Source organism: Balaenoptera ricei, chromosome 11 (assembly GCF_028023285.1).
Source record: "Balaenoptera ricei isolate mBalRic1 chromosome 11, mBalRic1.hap2, whole genome shotgun sequence".
In the NCBI taxonomy this organism is placed as follows: domain Eukaryota; kingdom Metazoa; phylum Chordata; class Mammalia; order Artiodactyla; family Balaenopteridae; genus Balaenoptera; species Balaenoptera ricei.
The window spans coordinates 70,612,853-70,636,600 of NC_082649.1; the positions used below are offsets into that span (position 1 = coordinate 70,612,853).

At 55.5% G+C, this 23,748-nt stretch overlaps 2 protein-coding genes across 20 annotated transcripts in view; one reads left to right on the forward strand and one right to left on the reverse strand.

Moving 5' to 3' along the window:
- The window catches only part of LOC132375069 (nischarin), an 88,908-nt gene extending 82,861 nt beyond the window's left edge, over positions 1–6,047 (forward strand). For 7 of the 16 annotated variants that reach the window (XM_059939840.1, XM_059939832.1, XM_059939834.1 and 4 more), the window contains 22 exons: positions 105–182; positions 300–446; positions 875–1,015; positions 1,118–1,177; positions 1,494–1,670; positions 1,754–1,840; positions 1,965–2,114; positions 2,215–2,271; positions 2,358–2,559; positions 2,932–3,081; positions 3,171–3,275; positions 3,422–3,529; positions 3,610–3,803; positions 3,897–4,041; positions 4,122–4,255; positions 4,344–4,509; positions 4,585–4,694; positions 4,788–4,907; positions 4,995–5,327; positions 5,404–5,550; positions 5,639–5,755; positions 5,851–6,047. In XM_059939840.1, the coding sequence (XP_059795823.1) occupies positions 105–182; positions 300–446; positions 875–1,015; positions 1,118–1,177; positions 1,494–1,670; positions 1,754–1,840; positions 1,965–2,114; positions 2,215–2,271; positions 2,358–2,559; positions 2,932–3,081; positions 3,171–3,275; positions 3,422–3,529; positions 3,610–3,803; positions 3,897–4,041; positions 4,122–4,255; positions 4,344–4,509; positions 4,585–4,694; positions 4,788–4,907; positions 4,995–5,327; positions 5,404–5,550; positions 5,639–5,755; positions 5,851–5,907 (2,985 nt within the window). In that variant the 3' untranslated portion in view covers positions 5,908–6,047. Of the gene's footprint in view, positions 1–104; positions 183–299; positions 447–874; positions 1,016–1,117; positions 1,178–1,493; positions 1,671–1,753; positions 1,841–1,964; positions 2,115–2,214; positions 2,272–2,357; positions 2,560–2,931; positions 3,082–3,170; positions 3,276–3,421; positions 3,530–3,609; positions 3,804–3,896; positions 4,042–4,121; positions 4,256–4,343; positions 4,510–4,584; positions 4,695–4,787; positions 4,908–4,994; positions 5,328–5,403; positions 5,551–5,638; positions 5,756–5,838 lie in introns of those variants that run through there. The other 9 variants (XM_059939847.1, XM_059939849.1, XM_059939836.1 and 6 more) reach the window with 8 other exon arrangements.
- Positions 5,943–23,181, reverse strand: NT5DC2 (5'-nucleotidase domain containing 2). 4 transcript variants are annotated; one of them, XM_059939859.1, is made up of 14 exons: positions 22,890–23,181; positions 10,529–10,713; positions 10,272–10,346; positions 9,951–10,006; positions 9,716–9,809; positions 9,386–9,514; positions 9,213–9,273; positions 9,027–9,129; positions 8,797–8,898; positions 8,508–8,589; positions 6,753–6,839; positions 6,517–6,657; positions 6,368–6,432; positions 5,943–6,282 (listed from the first exon to the last, which is right to left on the reverse strand). In XM_059939859.1, exons 1-14 carry the CDS (start codon positions 23,119–23,121, stop codon positions 6,021–6,023), a joined length of 1,674 nt encoding a protein of 557 aa, XP_059795842.1. In that variant the 5' UTR covers positions 23,122–23,181; the 3' UTR covers positions 5,943–6,020. The 4 variants fall into 4 exon arrangements, with proteins under 4 accessions (XP_059795842.1, XP_059795843.1, XP_059795844.1 ...); XM_059939860.1 differs by lacking the exon at positions 22,890–23,181 and adding an exon at positions 19,738–20,048; XM_059939861.1 differs by lacking the exon at positions 22,890–23,181 and adding an exon at positions 19,641–19,723.
- Positions 23,182–23,748: the final 567 nt, after the last annotated feature.

Below are 23,748 nucleotides of genomic sequence, written 5' to 3' on the forward strand. Positions count from 1 at the left end.
TGGTTTGGTTTCTGAGTCTATGTCTCTCCCAGAAAATCAGTAGAAACCTCGAGTTGGTCCCAGGTCACCCTTCTTCCACCCAAGCTGTTTCCCTCTCCCGCCAGGAATACAAGGAGCTCAAGGGGAATGGGCCTTTCACAATCTTTGTGCCGCATGCAGATCTAATGACCAACCTGTCGCAGGTAACTCAGCCCCTGGAGCAAGGCTGGGGATTCTGGATGGGCATTCTGGGGGGTGGGCACTGCCTGGGCAGAGGCGGAAGTCAGGGCACCCTTGTGCCCTCATGACTCCCACTCCAGGATGAGCTGGCCCGGATTCGTGCCAATCGCCAGCTTGTGTTCCGCTATCACGTGGCTGGTTGCCGGCAGCTGCGAAGCCAGGAGTTGCTAGAGGAGGGCTATGCCACCACACTCTCTGGGCACCCGCTGCGCTTCAGTGAGAGGGAGGTGAGCCCAGGCCCTGGTCCCCGACGTGGGCTGTCCACAGACCAAGGACTCAGCTGCTTTCAAGGCCCGCACCTATGCCCTGTCCCCATGCCTTTAAGACCCTCTCACCTTCCCAGGGCCAGGGCGGCTTTAATGAGAGGGAGATGAGTCTGTCCCCGGACCCCACCCACTACCTGGGGCCAGTCCTGGGCTCAGGACTTCTGAGCTTGGCCCTGTGTCTGCACCACTCCCACCAGCCAAGTCCGGTGGCTGTTTCCCTGGGTGGCTGTTTCCCTGGGCTGGAGGCAAGACCCACCCTCTGCCTTGACCCCACCCACTTCCTGCCCCAAGACTCACCCAACCCAGGCTCTACTCCCACCTCAGGCCCCACCCACAGCTCCCTGAGCACCCCACTAGTTGGCTTTATTCAATCCCGGCCCCACCCCCAGGGCAGCATATACATCAATGACTTCGCACGCATGGTGAGCAGCGATCATGAGGCTGTGAACGGTGTCTTGCATTTCATCGACCGTGTCCTGCTGCCACCTGAAGCGCTGCACTGGGAGCCTGACGCTGCCCCGATTCCGCGGGTAGGACCTGGGTGTGGGCCGGGAGCTGGAAGACAGGCGGCTAGGGGCCTGGGATCCTCCCTCCCCTCCTGACCTCACTGTTCACTGAGCGCCTGTCCCCAGAGAAACTTCACCGCCGCTGCGGAGAGCTTCGGTTACAAGATCTTCAGTGGCCTTGTGACGGTACTGCTCCTGTGTGTGAGCCTTTCAGTGTGTGCATATGTGCACGTGTCAGTGTGTATATGCGGGCGACTGTCAACGTGTGTGCTCACCTTTCTGTGCACAGGCCATAGCTGTGGGCATGAACGTCCCAGTGAGCACAAGGGTGTGCTTATTTGTGCCCACATACCTGACAACTTGCGTGTATGTCCATGTCTATTGGCCCGGGATGGCTACAGAGGAATGTGGCTGGTGGGAAGGTCACCTGGGTCCCTGGAGCCCCCCTCCATCTGCCCACCATCCTCTGACGGGATTGACTGTCACACCTCTGTCCTACCAGATGGCTGGCCTGCTGCCCCTGCTTCGAGATTCATTCCATAGGCCCTTCACAATGCTGTGGCCCACAGACTCCGCCCTGCAAGCTTTGCCTCCCGATCGCCAGGTCTGGCTATACCATAAAGACCACCGTGACAAGCTGGCAGCCATTCTGCGGGGCCACGTGATCCGCAACGTCGAGGTGGGTGCACTCCCAGACCTTGGTCCCCACTGCCTGCCACTGAGCCTGCCCTCCCAGCTCCAACTGTGGCTCCATCTGCTCAGGCCTTGGCATCTGACCTGCCCAACCTGGGCCCACTGCGCACCATGCACGGGACCCTCATCTCCTTCTCCTGCAGCCATGCCCGGCCGGTGAGTCTGGGGAGAAAGCTTGAACGAGGGAAGCAGGAGGCAGGGGCCCTGGCGCTGGGGGGTGGGCTGCAGTACACCTGTGACCGCCCCCCCCCCCCATGTACTCCACATCCTCCGCCTGCAGGGTGAGCTCACGGTGGGAGAGGAGGACGCCCGGATTGTGCAGCGACACCTGCCCTTTGAGGGGGGCCTGGCCTACGGCATTGACCAGCTGCTGGAGCCACCTGGCCTTGGTGCCCGGTGTGACCGCTTTGAGACTCGGCCTCTGTGGCTGGTGAGGGAGGCCACAGGCCAGAGGTGGATAGGCAGGGGCCTAAGCCCACCTGTCCTGTCCACTCACTTGAGCTTGCTGTGTTGGCCTCCCTTCCTTGCAGAAGGTTTGCAGCATTTGTGGGCTGGAACCACCCTGTCCTGAGGGCTCACAGGAGCAGGTAAGGGGCTGGGAGCCAGGTGGGGGTGGGGGCAGGGCCCAGGGCCTACCAAGCTCAGGTTTGCAGCCTGGTTCCTCTTGGCCCAGGGCAGCCCTGAAGCCTGCTGGCGCTACTTCTCAAAGTTCTGGACGTCTCCTCCGCTGCACTCCTTGGCACTGCGCAGTGTTTGGGCCCGGCCCAGCCACTGGGGTCAGCCCCAAGGCCTGGGCAGGGGCTGCTACCGCAACTGTGTCACCACCACCTGGAAGCCCAGCTGCTGCCCTGGTCACTATGGCAGTGAGTGCCGAGGTGAGTGTCCTGAGGCTGCGGATGCTGCTGGCTGGCTCCTCCAGCTCCCAAGGTGGCCAAGGGCATGGTTCTGGCCACTGTGCCTCAGAAAGGGTGTCAGGGTGGTCAGGGGCTGGGGGCGGGGAGTGGAACTTACCAGGTGAGAATGCTCTAAGAGCTGGGGTGGGTGTGTAGATGGTACAGGACCTGGTGGGGTGTGCTGGGGTCCGGGTGTTCTCCAGGGCGTGGGGACTTGGGTGGATTGCTGCTTCTGCAAGAGCCTCTGCTGCCGCTCGGGGGCAGATGGACCGTGTGGCTGGGCTGGGGATGCATGTGTGCGGTTCCTGATGAGAGTCCCTGGCCCCACCTCTCTTCTCCCACCCTAACCCCTAGCTTGCCCCGGGGGTGCCAGCAGCCCCTGTAATGGCCATGGCACGTGCATGGACGGCATGAGCGGCAGCGGGTACTGTAGGTGCCGTTCGAGGTTTGCCGGGATGGCATGTGAACTCTGTGCCCCGGGTGCCTTTGGGCCCCTTTGCCAAGGTAGGCTATCCTGCCCGACCCTGCCCTACCCTGCTCCCTAATCCCCATGGTCCATGTGCCGACACCATCCTGCCTGTCCCTCTCCCCAGCCTGCAACTGTACCTCCCATGGCCACTGCGATGAGGGCTTGGGGGGCTCCGGCTCCTGCTTCTGTGATGAGGGCTGGACTGGGCCACACTGTGAGGTGCAGCTGGGTGAGTGGGTCCTGTGCTTGTGCCCACCCTGCACACTTGGATACACTTGCACACACCAGTGCATGCCCCAACTGCACACTGAGGTGGAAGGGGGTCTAGGAGGGCAGCCACTAACCTGGATGTGTGGGGTGGGCCCCGGGGGACAGAGCTGCAGCCTGTGTGTGCTCCACCCTGCGCATCCCAGGCCGTGTGCCGCGCTGGCCACAGCTGTGAGTGCAGCCTGGGCTACGAAGGGGACGGCCGCACGTGCACAGGTGAGCGGGAATGTGAGGTGGGAGGCCCCACTCCCCTCCCCTCCTGTCGCCTGGTCCAACCACCCTCTCGCTGCTTCCAGTGGTAGACCTGTGCCAGGATGGGCGTGGCGGCTGCAGCGAGCATGCCAACTGCAGCCAGGTAGGCACAGTGGTCACCTGCACCTGCCTGCCCGACTATGAGGGTGACGGCTGGAGCTGCCGGGCCCGCAACCCCTGTGAGGATGGCCACCGCGGGGGCTGCAGCGAGCACGCCGACTGCCTGAGCACTGGACCGGTGAGCAGGCGGGCAGCCAAGCAGCTGGGCGGGGGTCCCCCAATGAGTGGCTGTCCCAGTCCCTGAAGGGCGCCCACCTGCTCTGCTGTCCAGAACACACGGCGCTGTGCGTGCCACGCCGGCTACGTGGGTGATGGACTGCAGTGTCTGGAGGAGCCTGAGCCGCCTGTGGACCGCTGCCTGGACCAGCCACCACCCTGTCACGTGGATGCTGTGTGCACTGACCTGCACTTCCAGGGTGTGCTTCCCTGCCCTCTCCCAGCACCCCGGCTTTACCTCGGTGCCGGCCCTCTGACCGTGCATCCCTCCCTTCCACAGAAAAACGAGCCGGTGTCTTCCACCTCCAGGCCCCCAGTGGCCCCTACAGCCTGAATTTCTCACAGGCCGAGGCAGCCTGTGGGGCCCAAGGAGCTGTCCTTGCTTCTCTCCCTCAGCTCTCTGCTGCCCAGCAGGTGCGTGGGGCCCAGGAGTCTGGAGCCAAGCCTGTGGGGGCCCCTTGAGTTGGGCCTTGGGTCTCAGCATCTGTTTGTGCCCCTACAGCTGGGCCTTCACCTCTGCCTTGTGGGCTGGCTGGCCAATGGCTCGGCTGCCCATCCCGTCGTTTTCCCGGCAGCAGACTGTGGCGATGGTCAGGTGGGCGTGGTCAGTCTGGGTGCCCGGGAGAACCTGTCGGAGCACTGGGACGCCTACTGCTACCGCATGCAAGGTACAGCCACCACCACGCCCCATCCTCTGCCCTGCCTTCTCCCACTGACCCACTAACTCACTGCCTTTCCTGCAGATGTGGCCTGCCGATGCCGCGATGGCTTCGTGGGCGATGGGGCCAGCGTGTGCAATGGGAAGCTGCTTGATGTACTGGCCACCACTGCCAACTTCTCCACCTTCTATGGGGTGTGCAGGGGCCCAGGCTCAGGACCAGGGGGGTGGTACAGCCGGGATCCCTGTGGAGAGAGCCTACCCACTACCCTGTCCCCACCATCCCAGATGCTACTGGGCTACGCCAATGCCACCCCGAGGGGTCTCGACTTCCTGGACTTCCTGGACGACGAGCTCACCTACAAGACACTCTTCGTCCCTGTCAACGAAGGCTTTATGGACAACCTGGTAAGTAGCAGGGGGTGTGGGGAGAGCAGGGCCCAACTCTGCTCCCTCTAGCTGGCCCAGGCCAACAGGCCCTGCTTTTGCCCACAGACACTGAGCGGCCCAGACCTGGAGCTACACGCCTCCAATACCACCTTCCTGAGCACCAACGCCAGCCAGGGTACCTTGCTTCCCGCCCACTCGGGCCTCAGCCTCATCATCAGTGACATGGGCCCTGACAACAGTTCTCGGGCCCCTGTGGTGAGTCTGGAGGCTGCCCCTCCCCTGCTGGCCCCAGCCCTCGCTCACCCACTGGGCCTGACCCTGGTCTCCCTACAGGTCCCAGGAGCAGTTGTGGTTAGCCACGTCATCGTGTGGGACATCGTGGCCTTCAACGGCATCATCCACACTCTGGCCAGCCCCCTCTTGGCACCCCCGCAGCCTGTGAGTTGGCCAGGCAGAGTGGCAAGGGGTGAGGGGACCGCTCTGGCCAGGTCTCTGATGCTCTCCTCATTGGCAGCGGGCAGTGGTGGCCCCGGAGGCCCAACCTGTGGCAGCAGGCGCGGGGGCTGTGGTAGCTGCTGGAGTGCTCCTTGGCCTCGCGGCCGGAGCCCTCTACCTTCGTGCCCGAAGCAGGTCCGCAGGCTTTGGCTTCTCTGCCTTCCAGGTAGGCTGGGCTGGAGGCTGATGGGGTTGGTGGGGTCTGGGCCCACCGAGCTTGCTTGAGGCCTCTCACTACTCACCTCTCTTCCCAGGCGGAAGATGATGCTGCTGATGACTTCTCCCCATGGCAGGAAGGGACGAGCCCAACCCTGGTCTCTGTCCCCAACCCGGTCTTTGGTAGCCATGATGCCTTTTGTGAGCCCTTTGACGTGAGTGCGGGGGCTGGGGGGTTGGGAAAGGGGACCCAGGGCCTGGTCTCGGCCCAGCCACTAACAAACAAACAAACAAACAGTCCTCCCCTCAGGACTCACTCCTGGAGGACGACTTCCCTGACACCCAGAGGATCCTCGAGGTCAAGTGACGCAGACGCAGCCGGTGCTGAAGCAGAGGCATGAGCAGGAGGGAGGCGGCTTTTATTGCCCAGAGTGGGTGGGACAGCAGGGGCTGGGCCTGGTCCAGACAATAAAGGTACCCTCAGCGGATGTGGGCCATATCGCCAAGGAAGGGTGTCTTCATGCATCCGGTGCAGAGCTGGTCCATCCAGAGCGGTGCCTCGTGCTGCAGGGGCGTGCGGCGGGGGTAGAAGGTGAAGTCCACGCGGTAGTTGAGCAGACAGCTGAGGGAGGCCATGTAGAGGTCGGAGAAGCGCACCAGGCGCCGCGAGAAGTAGGTGGGGTTGTGGAAGGTGCGAAAGATGCTCCCAAACTGCGCATTGAACAGGGCCTTGGTGATGCACCTGGGGAGGGAGATGTGGGCACTCACGGGGGGGCTCCTGAGGGGGCTGGGCTGGGGCTCCTGCCCAGGCCCCACCACTCACTCACCTCAGCTCCTGCCGCTCCTTCATCCAGGCGGCCAGCACCTGCCGAGACTCGGCGTCCTGGTAGGTCTGGGGGAGACAAGGGGTGCTCTGGGCGTGTGCAGCCAGGCAGCGGCCCCCCACCTCCCCGCAGACGTCCAGCTGCCCCCGCACCTGCATACGCTCCAGCAGCCCTGTGAGCGCCTGCTGCCACGTCAGCGAGTGCATGTACTGTTCCGTGTTGATGATGCGGATCTCTCGCTCCAGCTCGGGGATAATAGCACCTGTGCGCCAGCCGTGACGCAGCATGAGATCCTGGGGGTCAGGGTGCAGGGCAGGCAGGGCTCAGCGCCAGCCAGGAGGCCCCCCTCCCCTCCCCACTGCGACCCATCCCCGCCTCCCGCCCTCACCGCCAGGTCACTGTAGAGGTGGTCTCCGAAGTAGAGCACACGGGGGCCTCGCCATTCCGTCAGACGCAGGAAGTCAAACAGGTTTCCCTGGGAAGAGATTGGGTGGCGGGGGGGACTGGGCTAAGCCCAGTGTGCCGAGGGGGCTCCCCCAGGGCTATTCTCCACCAGTCTTCCCAAATCCCTAATCCCCAGAGGCAGCAAGTCCCCTCTAGCCGGATGCTGGGCTGCCCTTTCCCGTGGCCTCGCTGTCCCCTCCAGGCTCCGGAAGGGGGTCTGCCTGGGGCATGAAGGTCTCCTATAGGCTTGGCCTGGTGCCCTGGGCCTCCACTCCCCGTGCCCTCACAACCCACCCAAGCTAGGAATTGAATCCACTCTTTGTGGGAAACAATCTGCAGCAGTGACCCCAGGGCCCTGAAGCAAGCAGGCCACCTCAGCCTGAGCCCAGAGGGACCCAGCAGACCAATGGCAGTCCTCACTGTGAGGCCGCCTGCCCCTCCTGCGCCAAAGCTGGAGAAAAGATGAAAACAGCCAGGCTCGAGCACAGCAGAGGAAGCTGGCAGGGGAGCAGAAACTGGGGCAGGGGTTGGGGGGGCGGGCACAGAGCACGAAGTACAGCAGCCTCCGCAGGGCAGGCGCCCACAGCCCGGAAGTGAGAAGAATATACACCCAGCAAAAAGGAGTTACTAGAAGCAGTCTGCGGGTGTGAGAGGCCTGGGGAGGTGACAGCCATGGGGGAAACAGGTAGCTGTGAAGGACTTTATGGTTGAAATAATAAGCTCAAGCAGAGAGGGTGAGGAGCAGGGGACCCGGAGCAAGAGGGAAGTATGAGCGGGTGGAGCGCTGAGGACGTGCCAAGTCAGGCAGGAGGGAGCCTGAGGTTCCAGCAACAGGAGACGGGGAGGGGAGAGCAAAGGAAGACGAGAACCACGCACACAATGAAATTTCAGATCATCGGGCATACAGAAGTCTAAAACCTGCCAGAGAAGAAAAATCAGTGTTCCCCACAAAGATGCGTGACCCTCCTCAGGCTCAGCCAGGATGCCAAGACAACAGGGAGCATCAGCCTCAGAGCCGAGGGGAAAAGCGGGTGCCCAAGGGGGCCACAGACAGTTGGGGGCCAGCAGGGTGGAAGGCTGAGTAGTCGGCAGGGGTGAAGGGCTGGGACCTTGGCACCAGGCGGCCCGAGGCTGCTCCCTGTGGCTGTCACTGGCCCGACTGTTGGCTTCCTCCCTGCCCCCAGCTTCTGGAACCTCCATCTCCAAGAAGCCCAGCTCAGCCAGGATTTCCACATTCCATCCAGAGCCAAATGCCTTCATCACCTCCTGCTCGCAGCCACCTGACACTTCCCCACCAAGCACAAGGCCCCTTCTCATCTTCCTAGCCAGCCAGGAAAGGGGTCTCCTCAGAGGCCTGTGCGCTGCCCCCACCAGGCTCATCTGGCTGCAGCAGAGTGCTCAGCCCCAAGCGAAACCAGGGCCATTTACTGGGCACTTGGCAAATGCCCGAACAATCTAAGAGCTTTACACCACCACTCAAGTAGAGTATTATACCTCTTTTACAGACGAGGAAAGCACAGCACAGAGAGGCCCAATTGCAGGCCCTGGGAGCCACTTCCTGTGAGGGGACAGAGCCACAACAGAGGTGTGGTGGCTGGTCAGGGCCCAAGAGGCCATGCGGCAGCCCCGCCACAGCCTGGGGCCGTGGCTGGGCCCTGGGATCCTTACCAGGTGCAACTCCCACCTAGATGGCTCTCACCTGCCGATAGATCTTGCCCTTTTCCAGGCGGGTGATACGGTCCCAATGCAGTGAGCCCTTCTCATCAAGTTTTCTGAAAGGCCTAGGGTGGGTTGAAAGGCCTAGGGTGGGGTTAAAGGGCCTGATTTCCAGTCTGTGGCAGGACCACAGGCTGGACACCTCCCACTCTGCAAAGGCCCACCTGCTCACCTGCCCATCAGCAAGGGGGTGCCCCCACCCCAGGCACACAGGGCGGCAAGCAGAGGCCAGTCCCCGCTCCCTGGGCCCATCGCCCCTGCCAGGCCCATACTTGCGCCGGTCGGTGAAGAAGCTGGGCTTGTCTGCCTGGACGATGACCACGTCGAAGAGTTGGCGCCAGTCGGCACCCACCATGTGCCGCATCCCCTTGTCCCTGGGCAAGGGTGGGACAGAGTGGGACAGGTGGCAGGTGTCTGAGGGAGGCTCCAGGCCTGCCCACCCCAACTCAGGCCCCTGCCCTGCTCCCTCCTCCCACGGGTTGGGGGGCACGGGGGTGCTCACACGAAGCTGAAAGGACTGTTGGTGATGAGGAACAGCTGTTTCCCGTGCGCCACCAGGCGGCTCAGGACGGCGAATGTCTCATCCCCTCGCAGGATGTACTTCTCTAATGGGGGGAGATGGGAGCTTGTGAGGGCCAGCCCTGCACCCTGCCCAGGCAGGCCGCAGCAGGCAACCATCCCCCCTTACCCATGTCCCGCTCGATCCACTGGTACATAAGGCCCTTCACGTGCACATCTCGAATGGCGTCCTGGGGGCAGTGGAGGGACAGTGAGGCCACAGTGGAGCCCAGGAGGACCTGCCCTGCTGTGGCTGGACTTCACCTTCCCTGCCACACTGGGAGGCAGGCCTAGTGCCCTCACCGTCACATCCTTATAGAGGTGTGCTTGGTCAAACTCCAGGCCATGGCCCAGGAAGTGGTCCACCACGCAGGAGAGCAGTGCCATCTCTGGCAGCGAGAAGATGTCCATGAACTGCTTGATGGAAGGACCCTGAGGAAGGACCACTGACTCAGCAACCCCCAGCTCTGGAGACCCAAGAGCTCCAAATCTGTCTTGGGATACTGGTGGAGGGGCACAGCCTGTGGGTCAGGGCTGGTCCACCAGGGTGTGGGCACTGCCTCCCAGGGAGCCAGCACCCACCGTGAGGTCATGGAGCTGGCTGCCCTGGGCAGTGGCAGACGGAGCGAGTACCTTGCCATAGAAGCCACTCATCTGGTACAGTGGGATGTGCTGGGTGCCCCCATATAGGTCGATCACCTCTTCGTCTGGCACAGGCTGAAGGCCCCTGGGTGGATGCAGAGATCACCAGTCCGAAGTGGTCCTGAGCCCGGGCCACGGTGTAGGGTGGGGGACAGTGGGGTGACGCAGGACAGTGTGGACCTGGAGCAGCAGGCTGGGGTGGGGTCAGGGCAAGGTCAGCACTGACCTGTAGGCTGTCCCCAGTTGCACATAATGGAAGGCGTCAATCTTCATCAGAAGACTCTGAGGGCACCAAGGGAGTAAGATGGGCAATGAAGGAGTTTGCCATTAGCTCTGAGCCAGCCTTTGCTAGCCCCCATGCCGACGCCCCAGCTGGATGGTACCAAGGGTTATCATGTGCACGCCAAGAGGAAGCTACAGCTCTGAGGCCAAGGGAGTAGAAAGATGAGCACCGCCCCCGCCCGCATAGGAGACGGGCGGCTAAGGAAGTAGGTCTGATATACATCCAGTCAGGAGGAGCCAGGGAGTCAATGGTCTAGCCACTCACCTTCTGAATATCATAGTGGAGGCCACGGATGGCAAAGCTGGGGTTGTAGTCATACTTTCGAATCCCCTCCGGGTACTGTGAGGGGAAATCAGGTCAGGCCCGAGCCAGCGGTACTGACAGACCTGCTGGCTGGGCAGCTGCCTCAGGGGATCAATTCAGCCACCCATCCAGGGGCGCCCCATGATCTGGCCTGGGGTTAGGCCAAGCTGTGCCCCACTGGTCTCCAGGGCCTGGGACCCCTACCTGTCTGGCCTCACCTTGTAGTGCTCAATCAGGATGTCACGGGCAGCACTGAAGATCTCTGGGTGCAGTGTGTCTGCATACTGGGCCAGGGTGTAGTCATAGTCGAAGCCGTAGACCTCGACATCGCGCAGGCTGATCTCGTTGTTGGCATAGATGGCCGCTGGGTTCAGGAGACTGCAGACCTCCGGAGGCAGGAGGTCTAGAGAAAGGAGGTGTAAGTATAATGAGGATGATCACAAAACACCCTAAAATGGTACTCTTAGCTCAATGCAGCAGAAGGTCAAACTGAGGCTCAGAGAAAAGTCACTCGCCCAGGGTCACATGGGTGGGGTAAGGACCCTATGGGTCCTGGATTATACCACCGCCTGCAGCCTACCAGTTGCTCTGAGCCATGCCTCCTCCAGACTCTCATTAAGCCTCATGGGACACTTGGCTATGCTCTGACACTTTCCACCTTGCCTGAAGCTGGGGTTGGGACTTAGGAACATTATCAAGGTGAGGGGTACTGGGTAGCTCCACTGCTGCTCAGGGCCCCAGCTCTGTGCACCTGCCACAGGTCTCACAGTGAGGCCCCTCTAATCGGATTTCAGCTGCTCACCGGTCCACGTAATGACATTCACTGCCCCTGGAACCGAGCAGGATCCTGTGTGGCTCCTGCGTACAGAAGCTTTTCTGTCCCCCGTTTCTTGTTTATAGGGAACAGACTCCAGCCTCCATGACCTTCCCTGGGTTCCAAAGGGCAGATCTGAACAGCTGCTAGTAGGGAAGGGAAAGGATGAGGAGACAAGGGAGGAGCAGCCAAGAAACAACCTGAGGCAAGGTTTGAGGAACCAGAGAAGCTCATCAAGATTAGGAGACCAGGGCTTCCCTGGTGGCACAGTGGTTAAGAATCCGCCGGCCAATGCAATGCGGGGGACACGGGTTTGAGCCCTGGTCTGGGAAGATCCCACATGCCATGGAGCAACTAAGCCCATGCGCCACAACTACTGAGCCTGCGTGCTGCAACTACTGAAGCCCGCGTGCTGCAACTACTGAAGCCCACGTGCCTAGAGCCTGTGCTCCGCAACAAGAGAAGCTACCTCAATGAGAAGCCTGCACACCGCAATGAAGAGTAGCCCCTGCTCTCCGCAACTAAAGAAAGCAAGGAAGACCCAGTGCAGCCAAAAATAAATAAAAATAAATTAAAAAAAAGAAAAAAAAAGATTAGGAGACCACCTGAGACAAGATTAAAGGAGTGCAGACCCTGCACACACCCTAATCTTATCAGCTACCCCACCCTTGAAAGATTGCTATAAAAAACTCCTCACCAATTCCTCCCCAGTTGGGAGATAGTTTTTTGGTGCAGGAGCCTGCTGTGTCCCCCTTTGCCTGCCAAAGCAATAAAGCTATTCTCTTCTACTTCACCCAAAACCCTGTCTCCGAGATTCGATTCGGCACTGGTGCAGGGAGGCTGAGTTTTTGGCAACAAATTTGGCGCCCAACATGGGGCTGACTCGCGGACAGTCCTGGGGTGGGGGGGAAGGTTCCCTGGCTTGATTGGACGCTCCAAGATTTTCTCCATACCAGCCTCATTCAAGAGTGGAGGGCTGGAGAATTCCTTTAGAGGCCAGATCACCTAGGACCCTTGCCTGGGAGGGCTGAGCCCCAGTCATACCCCATCGGCCATCCTGGCAGCTGGAACTCCGAGGTGGGACTAGACAGTGGAAGAGTGGTCCCGCTAGGGACCACCCTAGTGGCTGCGGAGGCCATCTTTGCCTTGAGGACATTCCTCTCTTCCTCCTGCCTGGACCACCCTGGACTTCCTACTCCAAGGAATTATTTTGAGGAAGCAGAAAAGTAGCATTTGAGATGTCACGACACCTCGGCTAGCGTTTGGGGAAGTCCCCCAGCGTGTACTCCGAGGCCACTTTGACCCTGTCCATTTGGGGGAACCCTGGTTCCCATTTGGGGGATTCTCCATTCCAGGAAATCCCATTTGAGAGGTGTGCCGCTTGGGCAGAGGTCACGGGCTAAGTGGGACTTGGAAGCCCATTTGGTTTTGGTTTCTGCTTGGGTTTTTGGTTTCTTTGGTTTGAGGCTTCTGTTGCTGGCTAGGATTTTGGTTTGTTCTTGGTCTGGGCGTGAGTGTTCTTTCAATCAAACATGGGAAGTGCTTCTTCTTTGATTCCATCTGATAGTCCCTTGGGGAAAATTCTGGCAGACTGGTCAACCTATAGCTATCAACCTATGACTAAAAAGAATGAGATTCTATTGTAATTCTGTTTGGCCAACGTACATTCTTAAAAGTAAGGAGAGGTGGCCTTTGTATGGTAGCCTAAATTATTATTCTATTCTTCAGCTAGAATCATTTTGTCACAGGAATGGAAAGGCTGGGAATTCTCTCCACTCCATATGGGCTAGCCGCTCCAGGCTTTCCAAGAGCCAACTCTGGGTTTGTTCTTTTTCAAGAACTGAGCCAATCTGTTTGGAAACCTTTGTCTGGGAGTGGAAGTATAATTTTTAAACTACACCTCCTCTGATTTTCTGTGTGGCCATAGCTTATCTGTCGTTTGTGCTTTTGTGTGTATTGTTTTGGGGTGAGCCACTCTGGCTTGCGCAGGGTGGCAAAATTCTGCCTGCTCATTGCGAGCCACTTTGAATTCTCTGTCTGGGAGTGGAAATGGAATCTTTGGGCTACACCTTGTCTGATCTTTTGTTTGTGGGACCATGTTTGTTGTTTGTATGTGTGTGTGTCAGTACTTGCACTGACCGGTTGAGACATCTGTCGTGAATAACAGGGCTCACGTGTGACAACAACATCAGTGTATCCTTCCCTACTGTGTGGGGCTTTGTCTGTGGAGGAATGTTGGTTGGGATTTTCCCTTTTGGACTAGCCTTGTTATAGGTGACCAGAGTTCTGTTCCATCTCTGTACACCCCCTAGGGTATTTTTACAAAACTGGGAGCTCTTCAGCTATGCTCCCATGAAAAGGAATTGGTATTTCTTTCCCCCTGTGCCTAGGTCCTCAGGAACACATGTTATCTAGACCATCTCTAGTTCCTGAGACTGAAGAAAAAGGGCAGAGGAAAGAAGGCCTTATTAAACTCAAGTGGAAAAACTGTGAGATCTCTGGTTCTGTCTTTATGTAGAAGTTAACTTGTAAATGAGCTCTGTTTAACTGACTTAAAAGTAAGAGCTTACAAGTTAAATCTAAATGTCTAAAAAATTGGCCAATATAAATTTTGGACCACACGATCTGGGAAATATTCAGTACTGAATTGATATCTGTTATTGAAGGTAGCTTAAGCTTGTTGGTTTAATTAATATAGACATGTCTTTAGAATCATCAGTGTTAAGTAAAGCAAACGAGGTTAAGAGTTTTTGGGTAAACTCTTTAAGAAGAAGTATTTTAGGAATGTCTACTTAAGAATAATCTCTCCAGATGCTTGGTAACTTAAAATTGTAGAGTTGTGCTAAATTAAGTTAAATGATGGAAGTTTATTGAATAGGTAGGCCATTTCCAAGTAAAATAAGATACTGAAACATTAATTACTGAATACTGGCTTCCCTTTGCAGAGAGACTAAAGGTATTTAGGAACTAAAGGTATTTGGTTCCACCCTGTGATTCTGTATAAGAAAGCCACGTCTGGGACTTCCCTGGTGGTCCAGTGGTTAAGAGTCTACCTTCCAATGCAGGAGATGCGGGTTTGATCCCTGGTCAGGGAACTAAGATCCCACATGCTGTGGGGCAACCAACTAAGCCCGCATGCTCTGGAGCCCGCGTGCCACAGCTAGAGAGAAGCCTCGCGTACCGCAATGAAGAGCACGCATGCCACAACTAAGATCCGACGCAGCCATAAATAAATAAGTGAATAAATGAATGAATGAATATTTAAAAAAAAGAAAGCACATGTCTTTGGAAATTATTGGTATTTATGTTTATCAATCTACAGAGTGCTGAAGACAATTCACAGTTGCTTAAGGGAAGTAGGTTGTGTGTTTTGAACAAAAGATGGTATGAGGAATGGCACTGAATTTTCCTAAGGGAAAAAAAAAAAGTGATTTTTGCCCTAGAGCTGGTTGATTTTGAATGGAAAAGAAAGGGGCAAAATATGTTTACAGAAAGTTGTAGAAGGTCTGCGGAAAAGGAAAAGGAAATTTATTTGGGTAAATGAATTTTGTTGGGAGTGGGCTGGGACAAGACTGGATTTGGTTTCTTCCTCTAAAGTTTTCTTGAAATACTGCTTTTGATAACAGCTTGTGAGTTCCTTTGCCTTTAAGTGATCTGTATTCATCTTTGTTTAACTGCATCCTTTAAGTCCTTCTGTCATTTATAGACAGTTATTGTACTCTGATGCTTTTGCAGAAGTGCTTCATCTTCAAGATTTATGTGAGGACCTTTTGATAAATACAGGTCTCTCATAAATTTCATATCATACCACTGAGCTGGGTCTACTGCTTAAGGCACATGTACAATGCTTGTGTGACAACTGGGTATAAATGATAAAATATATGTCCTATAAAGTGTTTCCTCATTAACATACCTCTGAGCTTGTTCACGATACCTGATCAGTTTTCCCCCAGTGTGGATTAACTAGGCAAATATAAAGGAGGCCTAACATGGTGGGATATGATCTACAACCAGGTCAAACAGCTGAATCACCCCGGCATTGAGGGACAGCTATTTTGATTATCAATGCTTTCTATTGAAAGATTTGCAATCAGAGGGAAAATGATGAAAAAAATCTGCATGTATTGAGGTGTGGGGAAGTCACTGGCTTATACATGGTTTAACCTTAAAAAAAGGCCTGTTTTGTAGCCTTTCAGACACGCATTGTACATCTGCTTTGACACTGAGGAGGGGAGTGCATTTGAAAGTCAAAATGGAGTAACTATGGTAAAACTAGTTGACCACTGTGTATGTGATTTCGGACATATTCCTGTATTGTTGCGAACTTGAATTTTCTGAGCTACATCAGACTTGGGATGCCACAAGGATTTAAAAACTCCCCCACCCTCTTCAACAAGATTTTGGCTAAAGATTTTGGCTAAAGAAAAAGTATCAGAAGTGACAAAAGCTCTTCTTAAGGACATTATTCCTAGGTACGGCCTTCCCTCTACTATTCAGAGTGACCATGGATCTGCTTTCATAGCAGAAATAACACAAACAGTAAATAAAGCTTTAGGTATAAAATGGAAACTTCACTCAGCATGGAGACGCCAATCTATAAGAAAGGCTAAGAAGATGAATCACACCCTGAAGAACTTTTGCTAAGCTATGCCAGGAAACTCATCTAAAATAGAACAAGGGCTTGCCGATTGCTCTCCTCCATATATGGGTGGCCCCTAGAAGCAGGCGAGGATTGAGCCCTTACGAAATTATATACAGGAGACCATTCTTGGCTCCTAAGAGTAAAGAAAGAAAAACAGTTCATGGTGCTGGGAAAGTTGGACAGCTGCATGTAAATCAATGAAGTTAGAACACACCCTCATACCATGCACAAAAATAAACTAAAAATGGCTTAAAGACTGAAACGTAAGACATGACACCATAAAACTCCTAGAAGAAAGCATAGGCAAAACATTCTCTGACATAAATCGTACCAATGTTTTCTTAGGTCTCCCAAAACAAAAATAAACAAATGGGACCTAATGAAACTTACAAGCTTTTGCACAGCAAAGGAAACCACTCAAAAAATGAAAAGACAACCTACGGAATGGGAGAAAATATTTGCAAATGATGCGACAGACAAGAGTTAATCTCCAAAATATACAAACAGCTCATACAACTCAACAACAAAAAAACAAACAACCCAGGAAATTCCCTGGAGGTCCAGTGGTTAGGACTCTGCGCTTTCACTGCTGAGGGTGCGGGTTTCATCCCTGGTTGAGGACATAAGATCCTGCAAACTGCACAGTGCGGCCAAAAGACAAACAACAACAACAAAGAAAAAACAACAAAAAACCACCAATCAAAAAACAGGCAGAAGACCATAATAGACATTTCTCCAAAGAAAACATTTAGATGGCCAGTAGGCACATGAAAAGATGCTCAACATCACTAATTATTAGAGAAATGCAAATCAAAACTACAATGAGGTACCACTTCACACCAGTCAGAATCCCCATCATTAAAAAGTCTACAAATAACAAATGCTGGAGAGGGTGCGGAGAAAGGGAATTCCACTCTTGGTGGGAATGCAAGTTGGTGCAGCCACTATGGAAAACAGTGTGGAGGTTCCTCAGAAAACTAAAAATAGAACTACCATATGATCCAGGAATCCCGATCCTGGGCATATACCCAGACAAAACTATAATTCAAAAAGATACATGCACCCCTATGTTCACAGCAGGACTATTCACAATAGCCAAGACATGGAAACAACCTAAACGTTCAACAGATGAATGGATAAAGAAGATGTGGTACACATATACAATGGAATACTATTCAGCCATAAAAAAGAATGAAATAATCCCATTTGCAGCAAACATGGATGCAACTAGAGATTATCATACTAAGTGAACTAAGTCAGAAGGACAAATACCATATATATCACTTATATGTGGAATCTAAAATAGGGCACAAATGAACCTATCTACAAAACAGAAACAGATTCGCAGACATAGAGAACAGATTTTTGGTTGCCGGGGGGAGGTGGGGAGGTGGGGAGGCAGAGGGATGGACTGGGAGTTTGGGGTTACTGGATGCAACTGTTACACTTAGAATGGATGAACAGGGACTTCCCTGGCAGTCCAGTGGTTAAGACTTTGCCTTTCAAAGCAGAGGGTGTGGGTTTGATCCCTGGTCAGGGAGCTAAGATCCCACATGCCTCATGGCCAAAAATCAAAACATAAAACAGAAGCAATACTGTAACAAATCCCATAAAGACTCAAAAAAAGAAATGGTCCACATCAAAAAAAAAAAAAAATCTTAAAAAAAAAAAAGAATGGATAAACAACAAGGTCCTACTGTATAGCACAAGGAACTATATCCAATCTCCTGGGATAAACCATAATGGAAAAGACTATAAAAAAAATGTAGGGCTTCCCTGGTGGCGCTGTGGTTAAGAATCCGCCTGCTAATGCAGCGGACACGGGTTCGAGCCCTGGTCCAGAAAGATCCCACACGCCACGGAGCAACTAAGCCCGTGCGCCACAACTACTGAGCCTGCGCTCTAGAGCCCATGAGCCACAACTACTGAGCCCGCATGCCACAACTACTGAAGCCCACATGCCTAGAGCCCGTGCTTTGCAACAAGAGAAGCCACCACAATGAGAAGCCTGCATGCCACGACAAAGAGTAGCCCCCGCTCACTGCAACTAGAGAAAGACCGCGCACATCAGCGAAGACCCAATGCAGCTTAAAAAAAAAAATATATATATATATATATATGTGTATAACTGAATCACTTTGCTGTATAACAGAAATTAGCACATTGTAAATCAACTATACTTCAAATAAATAAATAAAGCAGTATGTACAACAGATTGGTCAATTGTTAACCGCTATGCATGATTTGTGTCTCACAGGTCTCCCCCTCGCCTGGAAGCTCCCTTTCATCCCTTCAAAGCAGGAGACAGGGTGCTGCTGAAAGTGTGGAAAGAACAAGAACCTGAGCAGCAGCTTGAAGAGAAATGGAAGGGACTCTATATGATGTTCTTCTTACCACTCATACCTCTCTAAAATTGGATGGAGTAAAACCGTGGGTACATCACACTAGAGTAAAATGATCACCAGAGACTGACCAGCCACGCCTGCCTACAGCCAGCAAACAAGACTCCTAAGAAGTGGACATCTCACCCTTTGGGAAACCTTAAGTATTTGTTCCAACAAGTGGAATGAAGTTTTGTTTTCTTATTCTTTCTCATACCTTTTACTTTTCCCCACAAAACTATAGATTCATATGCTGATTCTCTTGATAATTCTAACTGCTGGATATGTGGTGAGCTTCCTATTTCCAGGTCTTCAGGATTGACCTGGTGAGTTTTCCCCCTTACAGGGAATTGTTTGGAAACAACTGGCTACAACAGCCCAGTTCCAGACTGGGTTTCCGATTTATTCTCCTGAATTTCTAAGGAAATGAGATCTACACCGTCTACTAAAGTTCCAGTTGTCACTCGTTTTACCTTTAACTTGGGCCTGTTGCACCAAAATGGCGGACTAAGGGATTGAGATCTTAATCATACAGGACTCCTCGGATCCAGGACTAGGAATTCAAGTATTTCTAATATTTCTTTCTTTCTTTTTCTTTAATAAATTTATTTATTTATTTTTGGCTGTGTTGGGTCTTCGTTGCTGTGTGCAGGCGTTCTCTCCTTGCAGCGAGCGGGGGCTACTCTTCATTGCAATGCACAGGCTTCTTATTGTGGTGGCTTCTCTTGTTGCGGAGCACGGGCTCTAGGTGTGTGGGCTTCAGTAGTTGTGGCATGCAGGCTCAGTAGTTGTGGCTTGCAGGCTCTAGAGCTCAGGCTCAGTAGTTGTGGTGCATGGGCTTAGCTGCTCCGTGGCATGTGGGATCTTCCCGGGCCAGGGCTTGAACCTTTGTCCCCTGCATTGGCAGGCAGATTCTTAACCACTGCACCACCAGGGAAGCCTTCTAATATTTCTAATTTGGTATCTATGCCCCATTTCAGCAGGAAGTAGCCTGAGTGGCCATCACCCTGTACCCTGAAAGATTTGGGGAAAGATAAAATTGAAGCGGGGATTAAAACCGAGTCCCTCTGCCAAGTTTATGATTAACATTTCTATCCAAAACGCTTATTCCTTATCTTGTCCAACATCTGTTCTCCTCAAGACTGAGGAGTATCAAAGAAAAGGGGGGAGTGAAACCAAGCAGGACCCTGTGGGGCTCCTGGGCACAGAAGCCTTTCTGTCCCCCGTTTCTTGTTTGTAGGGAACAGACTCCAGCCTCCATGACCTTCCCTGGGTTCCAAAGGGCAGATTTGAACATTTGTTAGTCAGGAAGGGAAAGGATGCAGAGACAAGGGAGGAGCAGCCAAGAAACCACCTGAGGCAAGATTTGAGGAACCAGAGGAGCTCATCAAGATTAGGAGATCACCTGAGATGAGCTTAAAGGCGTGCAGACCTTGCTCACATCCTAATCTTATCAGCAACCCCACCCTTGAACCATTGCTAGAAAAACTCACCAACTCCTCCTGGGTTGGGAGATAGTGTTTTGAGGCAGGAGCCTGCTGTGTCCCCCTTTGCCTGGCAAAGCAGTAAAGCCATTCTCTTCTACTTCACCTGAAACTCTGTCTCCGAGACTTGATTCAGCACTGGTGCACAGAGGCCGAGTTTTCAGCATCACCTCTAGGCAGGGAACATCACTAATTATGACAGGTGGGACATGTGGTGGGTTCTGGGTCATTACTCAGGCTGCTCTCCTCTGAGGATACAGTCATAGCCACCCCAATCCCCTGGCTGCTCCCTAGGGGCTGAGGGTTCCCAGGCTTATCTACCTTGGTTTCCCCATCTGTGCAGTGGGGGAGGTGGATGGGGAAAGGGCATGGGCTTTGAGGTCAGAGAGAGCAGACCGAGCCCTCCCTCGCATGGCTGTGACCTCAGGAAAATTACCACACCTTACCTTTTGGGGCTCAGTTTCCTTGTCTCTAAAGGGGGAATAAAAATTGTATCAACCTACAAAATTAAAAAGAGGGTCATACAGAACGTGCTCTGGGCAGCATTCCCACCTGGACCCGTGGCAAATGTAGGATTAAATGGGCAATGCACCTCTGGAGCCCGCATTTCCCTGTCCCCAGTTTCCCTCAAGGAAACGGGTTGCAGGGAATCAGAGGGGAGCAGGCAGGACTAGGTGTACACACAGCACACTGCCTTGCAGGGGCTCCAGGTGGCCCCGTTCCTGAGACCTCTAGCCTGTGGCTGAGGCCCGAACAGCCCAGGCCTCCAGGGAATTAATTTTTGTCTCAGACACAACAAGTTGTGATCCTGAAGCAGAAGCCCGTGGCCATGGAGCAGACATTTGCCTCAAAGGTCCCTTTGGAACACAGGCTCCACACCCATCCCCTTTCCTTTGGAGACAAGTACAGAGTGTGGGTGGGGGAACAGGTGTGGCTGGTTCCTCTGGTGGCCCTTAGGCCTGGAAGAGCAGCTGCTTCAGATTCATGGGTGCAGATGGAACACTCCTCACCTGGGTGCACATGAGACACAGCTGACATCAGCTCTCTATGAAGCTGCTTCTGAGATGTCCCTTCCCACGGTCCTGAGTTCCTGGGTGCCATCTGTGACTCTCAGCACAAAGCCAAGTAGTTCCCCAGGAGGGCAGGGGTCTGCTTGGCTGTGCAGCCCCTTGCTGGCACTGAGTTCTGGCCAAATCCAGGCTTTCGCCTCTGCCCTTGAGGATATTCCCAGGGATGGACAACCCTCCCAGGAACAAAGCAGGATGGGGAAGCAGCCCACAGGCCTGGCCTCCTGACCCAGCTTCTAGACTGAGAAAACCATAGCTCTGGGGGCCAGAAGGCCCCAGTTTCTTCCATAGGTCTGTGGTGGTGCATGGGGCCAGGTGAGGAGATATGCCCTCCATCTGCACCAGCCTCCCAAATTCACTGGTCTCACTGTCCAGCCCCCACCTTCCAGGCCAACTCCTCCCAATGGCAGCCGTGAGACTCACTTGTGGGGGCCATCCTCCCAGCTGCTGCTGGTGCCTTAGAGCCCACTCTAATCCCATGAGGTGATCACACTTATTCCTCCATCATCCAGAGGAAGAAACTGGAGCGCAGGGAGGTAAAGTCACTTGCCCCAAACCATCTAGCAATAGGCCATGGAGTTGAGATTTGAATTCAGGTCACCCTACCTGCCTCAATCACTTTGCCCCTCCGCCTAGCCTTCCAGTGTCACCACACTGAGGCTGCGGGGGAGGGGCTGGCCTGGGGCCTGGCTCCCTGGCAAAGTTTTGTCCACAGGCATCAGCATGTCTCAATGTCCAGAATCTCCCCCAAGAAAACCCAGCCAGAGGGGATAGTTAGGACCCAGGGGTGCAAGGCTGGTCCATCCTGGCACTCACTATGGCATCTTGGAAAAGACCTTGCCCTTATCACATCAAGAGGAGCTTGGGGGGGGTCTCTGTGAAGATCTGAAGATCCAAGTGGGCCCTGAGTGAGAAAGCCCACTAGACTTCCCTATGTCTCTCCCCCACACCTACAATGTAGGCTTCTCAGGCTGTTCTACAAAGGGTCTTCTCGAGGCCCAGAGCAAAGACATCTCCTTAAACGGCACCCCATGTATGCCCTGTCCACTGGGTGGCAGGGATGGTCCTGATAGAGGCCCAAGGGCTTCAAAACCACCATTCCTCAGGGCTTATTCTGCCTTCAGCTCCTCAAAATGTGAGTCCTGTCCACCCACACTACTCCCAGGTCTCTACACAGCTGGAGTGGAAGCCCTCGTTCAGGCAGTTGGAATCTTCCAGACAGGACCACTTTGTCTTATCAGACGACAAAAGCTATGTCACTACCGGAAGGGCTCCTCCTGAAGTTGCCCTGTCCCTTCCTGGCCTCTTTCCGAGTCAGCACCACAACCCTGTGACAGAGGCCCCAGTACTGTGTTTGCCGATGTAAGACACTGAGGGTCCGAGAGGAAGAGGCTTGCTGAGCGCCACCCAGCTGGTCAGTGATAGGGCCAAGACCCAACCACATCTGTCTGCTAGAGGCAGGGCCCCAGAGACCAGAACAAATATCCAGCCCTCTGGCCTCACCAGGGTGCCCTGGGGCCTCATCTGCCCGTTTTGCAGAGGGAGAGAGGATAGAGTAAGTGCCCTGGCCAAGGAAGCAGCAACCCTTCTGGATTCCAGGGAACTTGGGCGACTTGGTGTCGTTTCTCCAAACAACGCCTTCCTCTGCTGGGCTGAGAGCGCGAGACTCCAGGGCGGATCTAGAGGCGTCCGAAAAGTCTAGTCGGCATCTTTTGAGTCGGGAGTCTCTAGGAGCCCGCTCCGGCCAGCGCCGCCGGCTGGCTGGCTTTGTCCCCAGTACTCCCGCCCCAACTAAGGGCCCCGAAGAGAACAAGGGGTTGGGGGCGTTTCCGCTTCGGCCTCCCAACAGGCGGGACCCTGAGGAAAGACGGCGGGGCCCGCCTTCCGGCGGCCGCTACGGGAACCCCGAGCTCCTGAACACTGAGCAGAGGAACAAACCGCGCACCCGCCCGCCTCCGGGCGTCCCCAGAAGCCCCCAGGACCCTCCGCCGGAGTCCCTCCCGAAGGGCTGCCCGGCCTTAGGGCTCTGGGGCCCCGGCGAGCCCCACCACGGCGCTTCCCCCGAGGAGCGGAGCCCGGGACGACTCGGGAGCGGTGCCCTGGAACTCGGTCCGTCGGTCCGTCGCCCAGGCTCGCGTGTGCCGCCGAGAGGGCTACACCCCCGGCGCTCCTCCCGCTCGGGCTCACCTACCGTGCACCAGTCTCCGCATGTCCTGGTATCGAGCCCACAGGTGTGCGCTGGGCTCGGCGCCGCCGGCGGGCGCCGAGGCAGGCGCAGAGCGCGGGGCGCCGGGGCAGTGGGCGCCGGGACCCGGGGGGCCGCAACCAGGGCAGGAGGGCGAGGACGAGGCGGCTCGCGGCCCGCCGTGGTCTCGGCGCGGTAGGTAGCGCCGAGCGGCTGCCCGCAGCCCCACACCCGCCATGCCCGCTGCGCGCCGCCCGCGCTGCCCTCAGCCCTCCGGCCCGTCCGCCGCCCTTCTACTGCGCGCCCGCCACCGTGGCCGCGTGCTCCTCACGGCGGCCGGCCAATGGGCGCGGCGCGCGGAGCCCGACCGCCAATGGGAGCGTCCCTATGCCCGGGGGGGCGGGAGGTCCCGGACGGGGCGGGGCAGGCTCCCCGACCCCCTCCCCCAGTCTCCCGAGCGACCCAGGAGGACTCTGCGCCCCCCTTCGGAATCTACGGCGGCGATGGCGGCTCCTTCTTTCCTCCCCTAGGGAGGCTGGAGGGCCTAAGAAAGGCCGTCCCCGCGAGGCTCCGGACGGCCAGGGCTCGGAGGGGAGAGGGCCAGAGCGCGGCGGGTCCACCCCGGCCCCCCGGCCCTCTGTCTCCCCCTCTGCTCCCGGGTCCTCCCGCCCCTTCCCCCACCTCCTGTCCTCCTGACCTCAGATCCTCTGCCCCTTCCCCCAGTCCTGCAGCGGGGGTCCTGTTCCCCGCCCCTCTCCCCTGACGGCTCTGCTCGCGGACCAGAGACCGGTCGGTTTCACTCACGTCTCTGGCGGATAAAGAGTCCTTCCCGCGCGCTCCCCGCTGCCAGACCCACGCTGGGTGA

Bases quoted from the DNA above. Each gene is read 5' to 3' on its own strand.
- NT5DC2 (XM_059939858.1), bottom strand. From the start codon at position 11,488: ATGGGCTTAGTTGCTCCATGGCATGTGGGATCTTCCCAGACCAGGGCT. The intron at 9,810-9,950 runs GTCAGTGCTGAC...GCATCCACCCAG, and splicing joins CAACTGGGGACAGCCTACAG to GGGCCTTCAGCCTGTGCCAG. The intron at 6,283-6,367 runs GTGAGTGAGTGG...CTCCCTCCCCAG, and splicing joins AAGGAGCGGCAGGAGCTGAG to GTGCATCACCAAGGCCCTGT.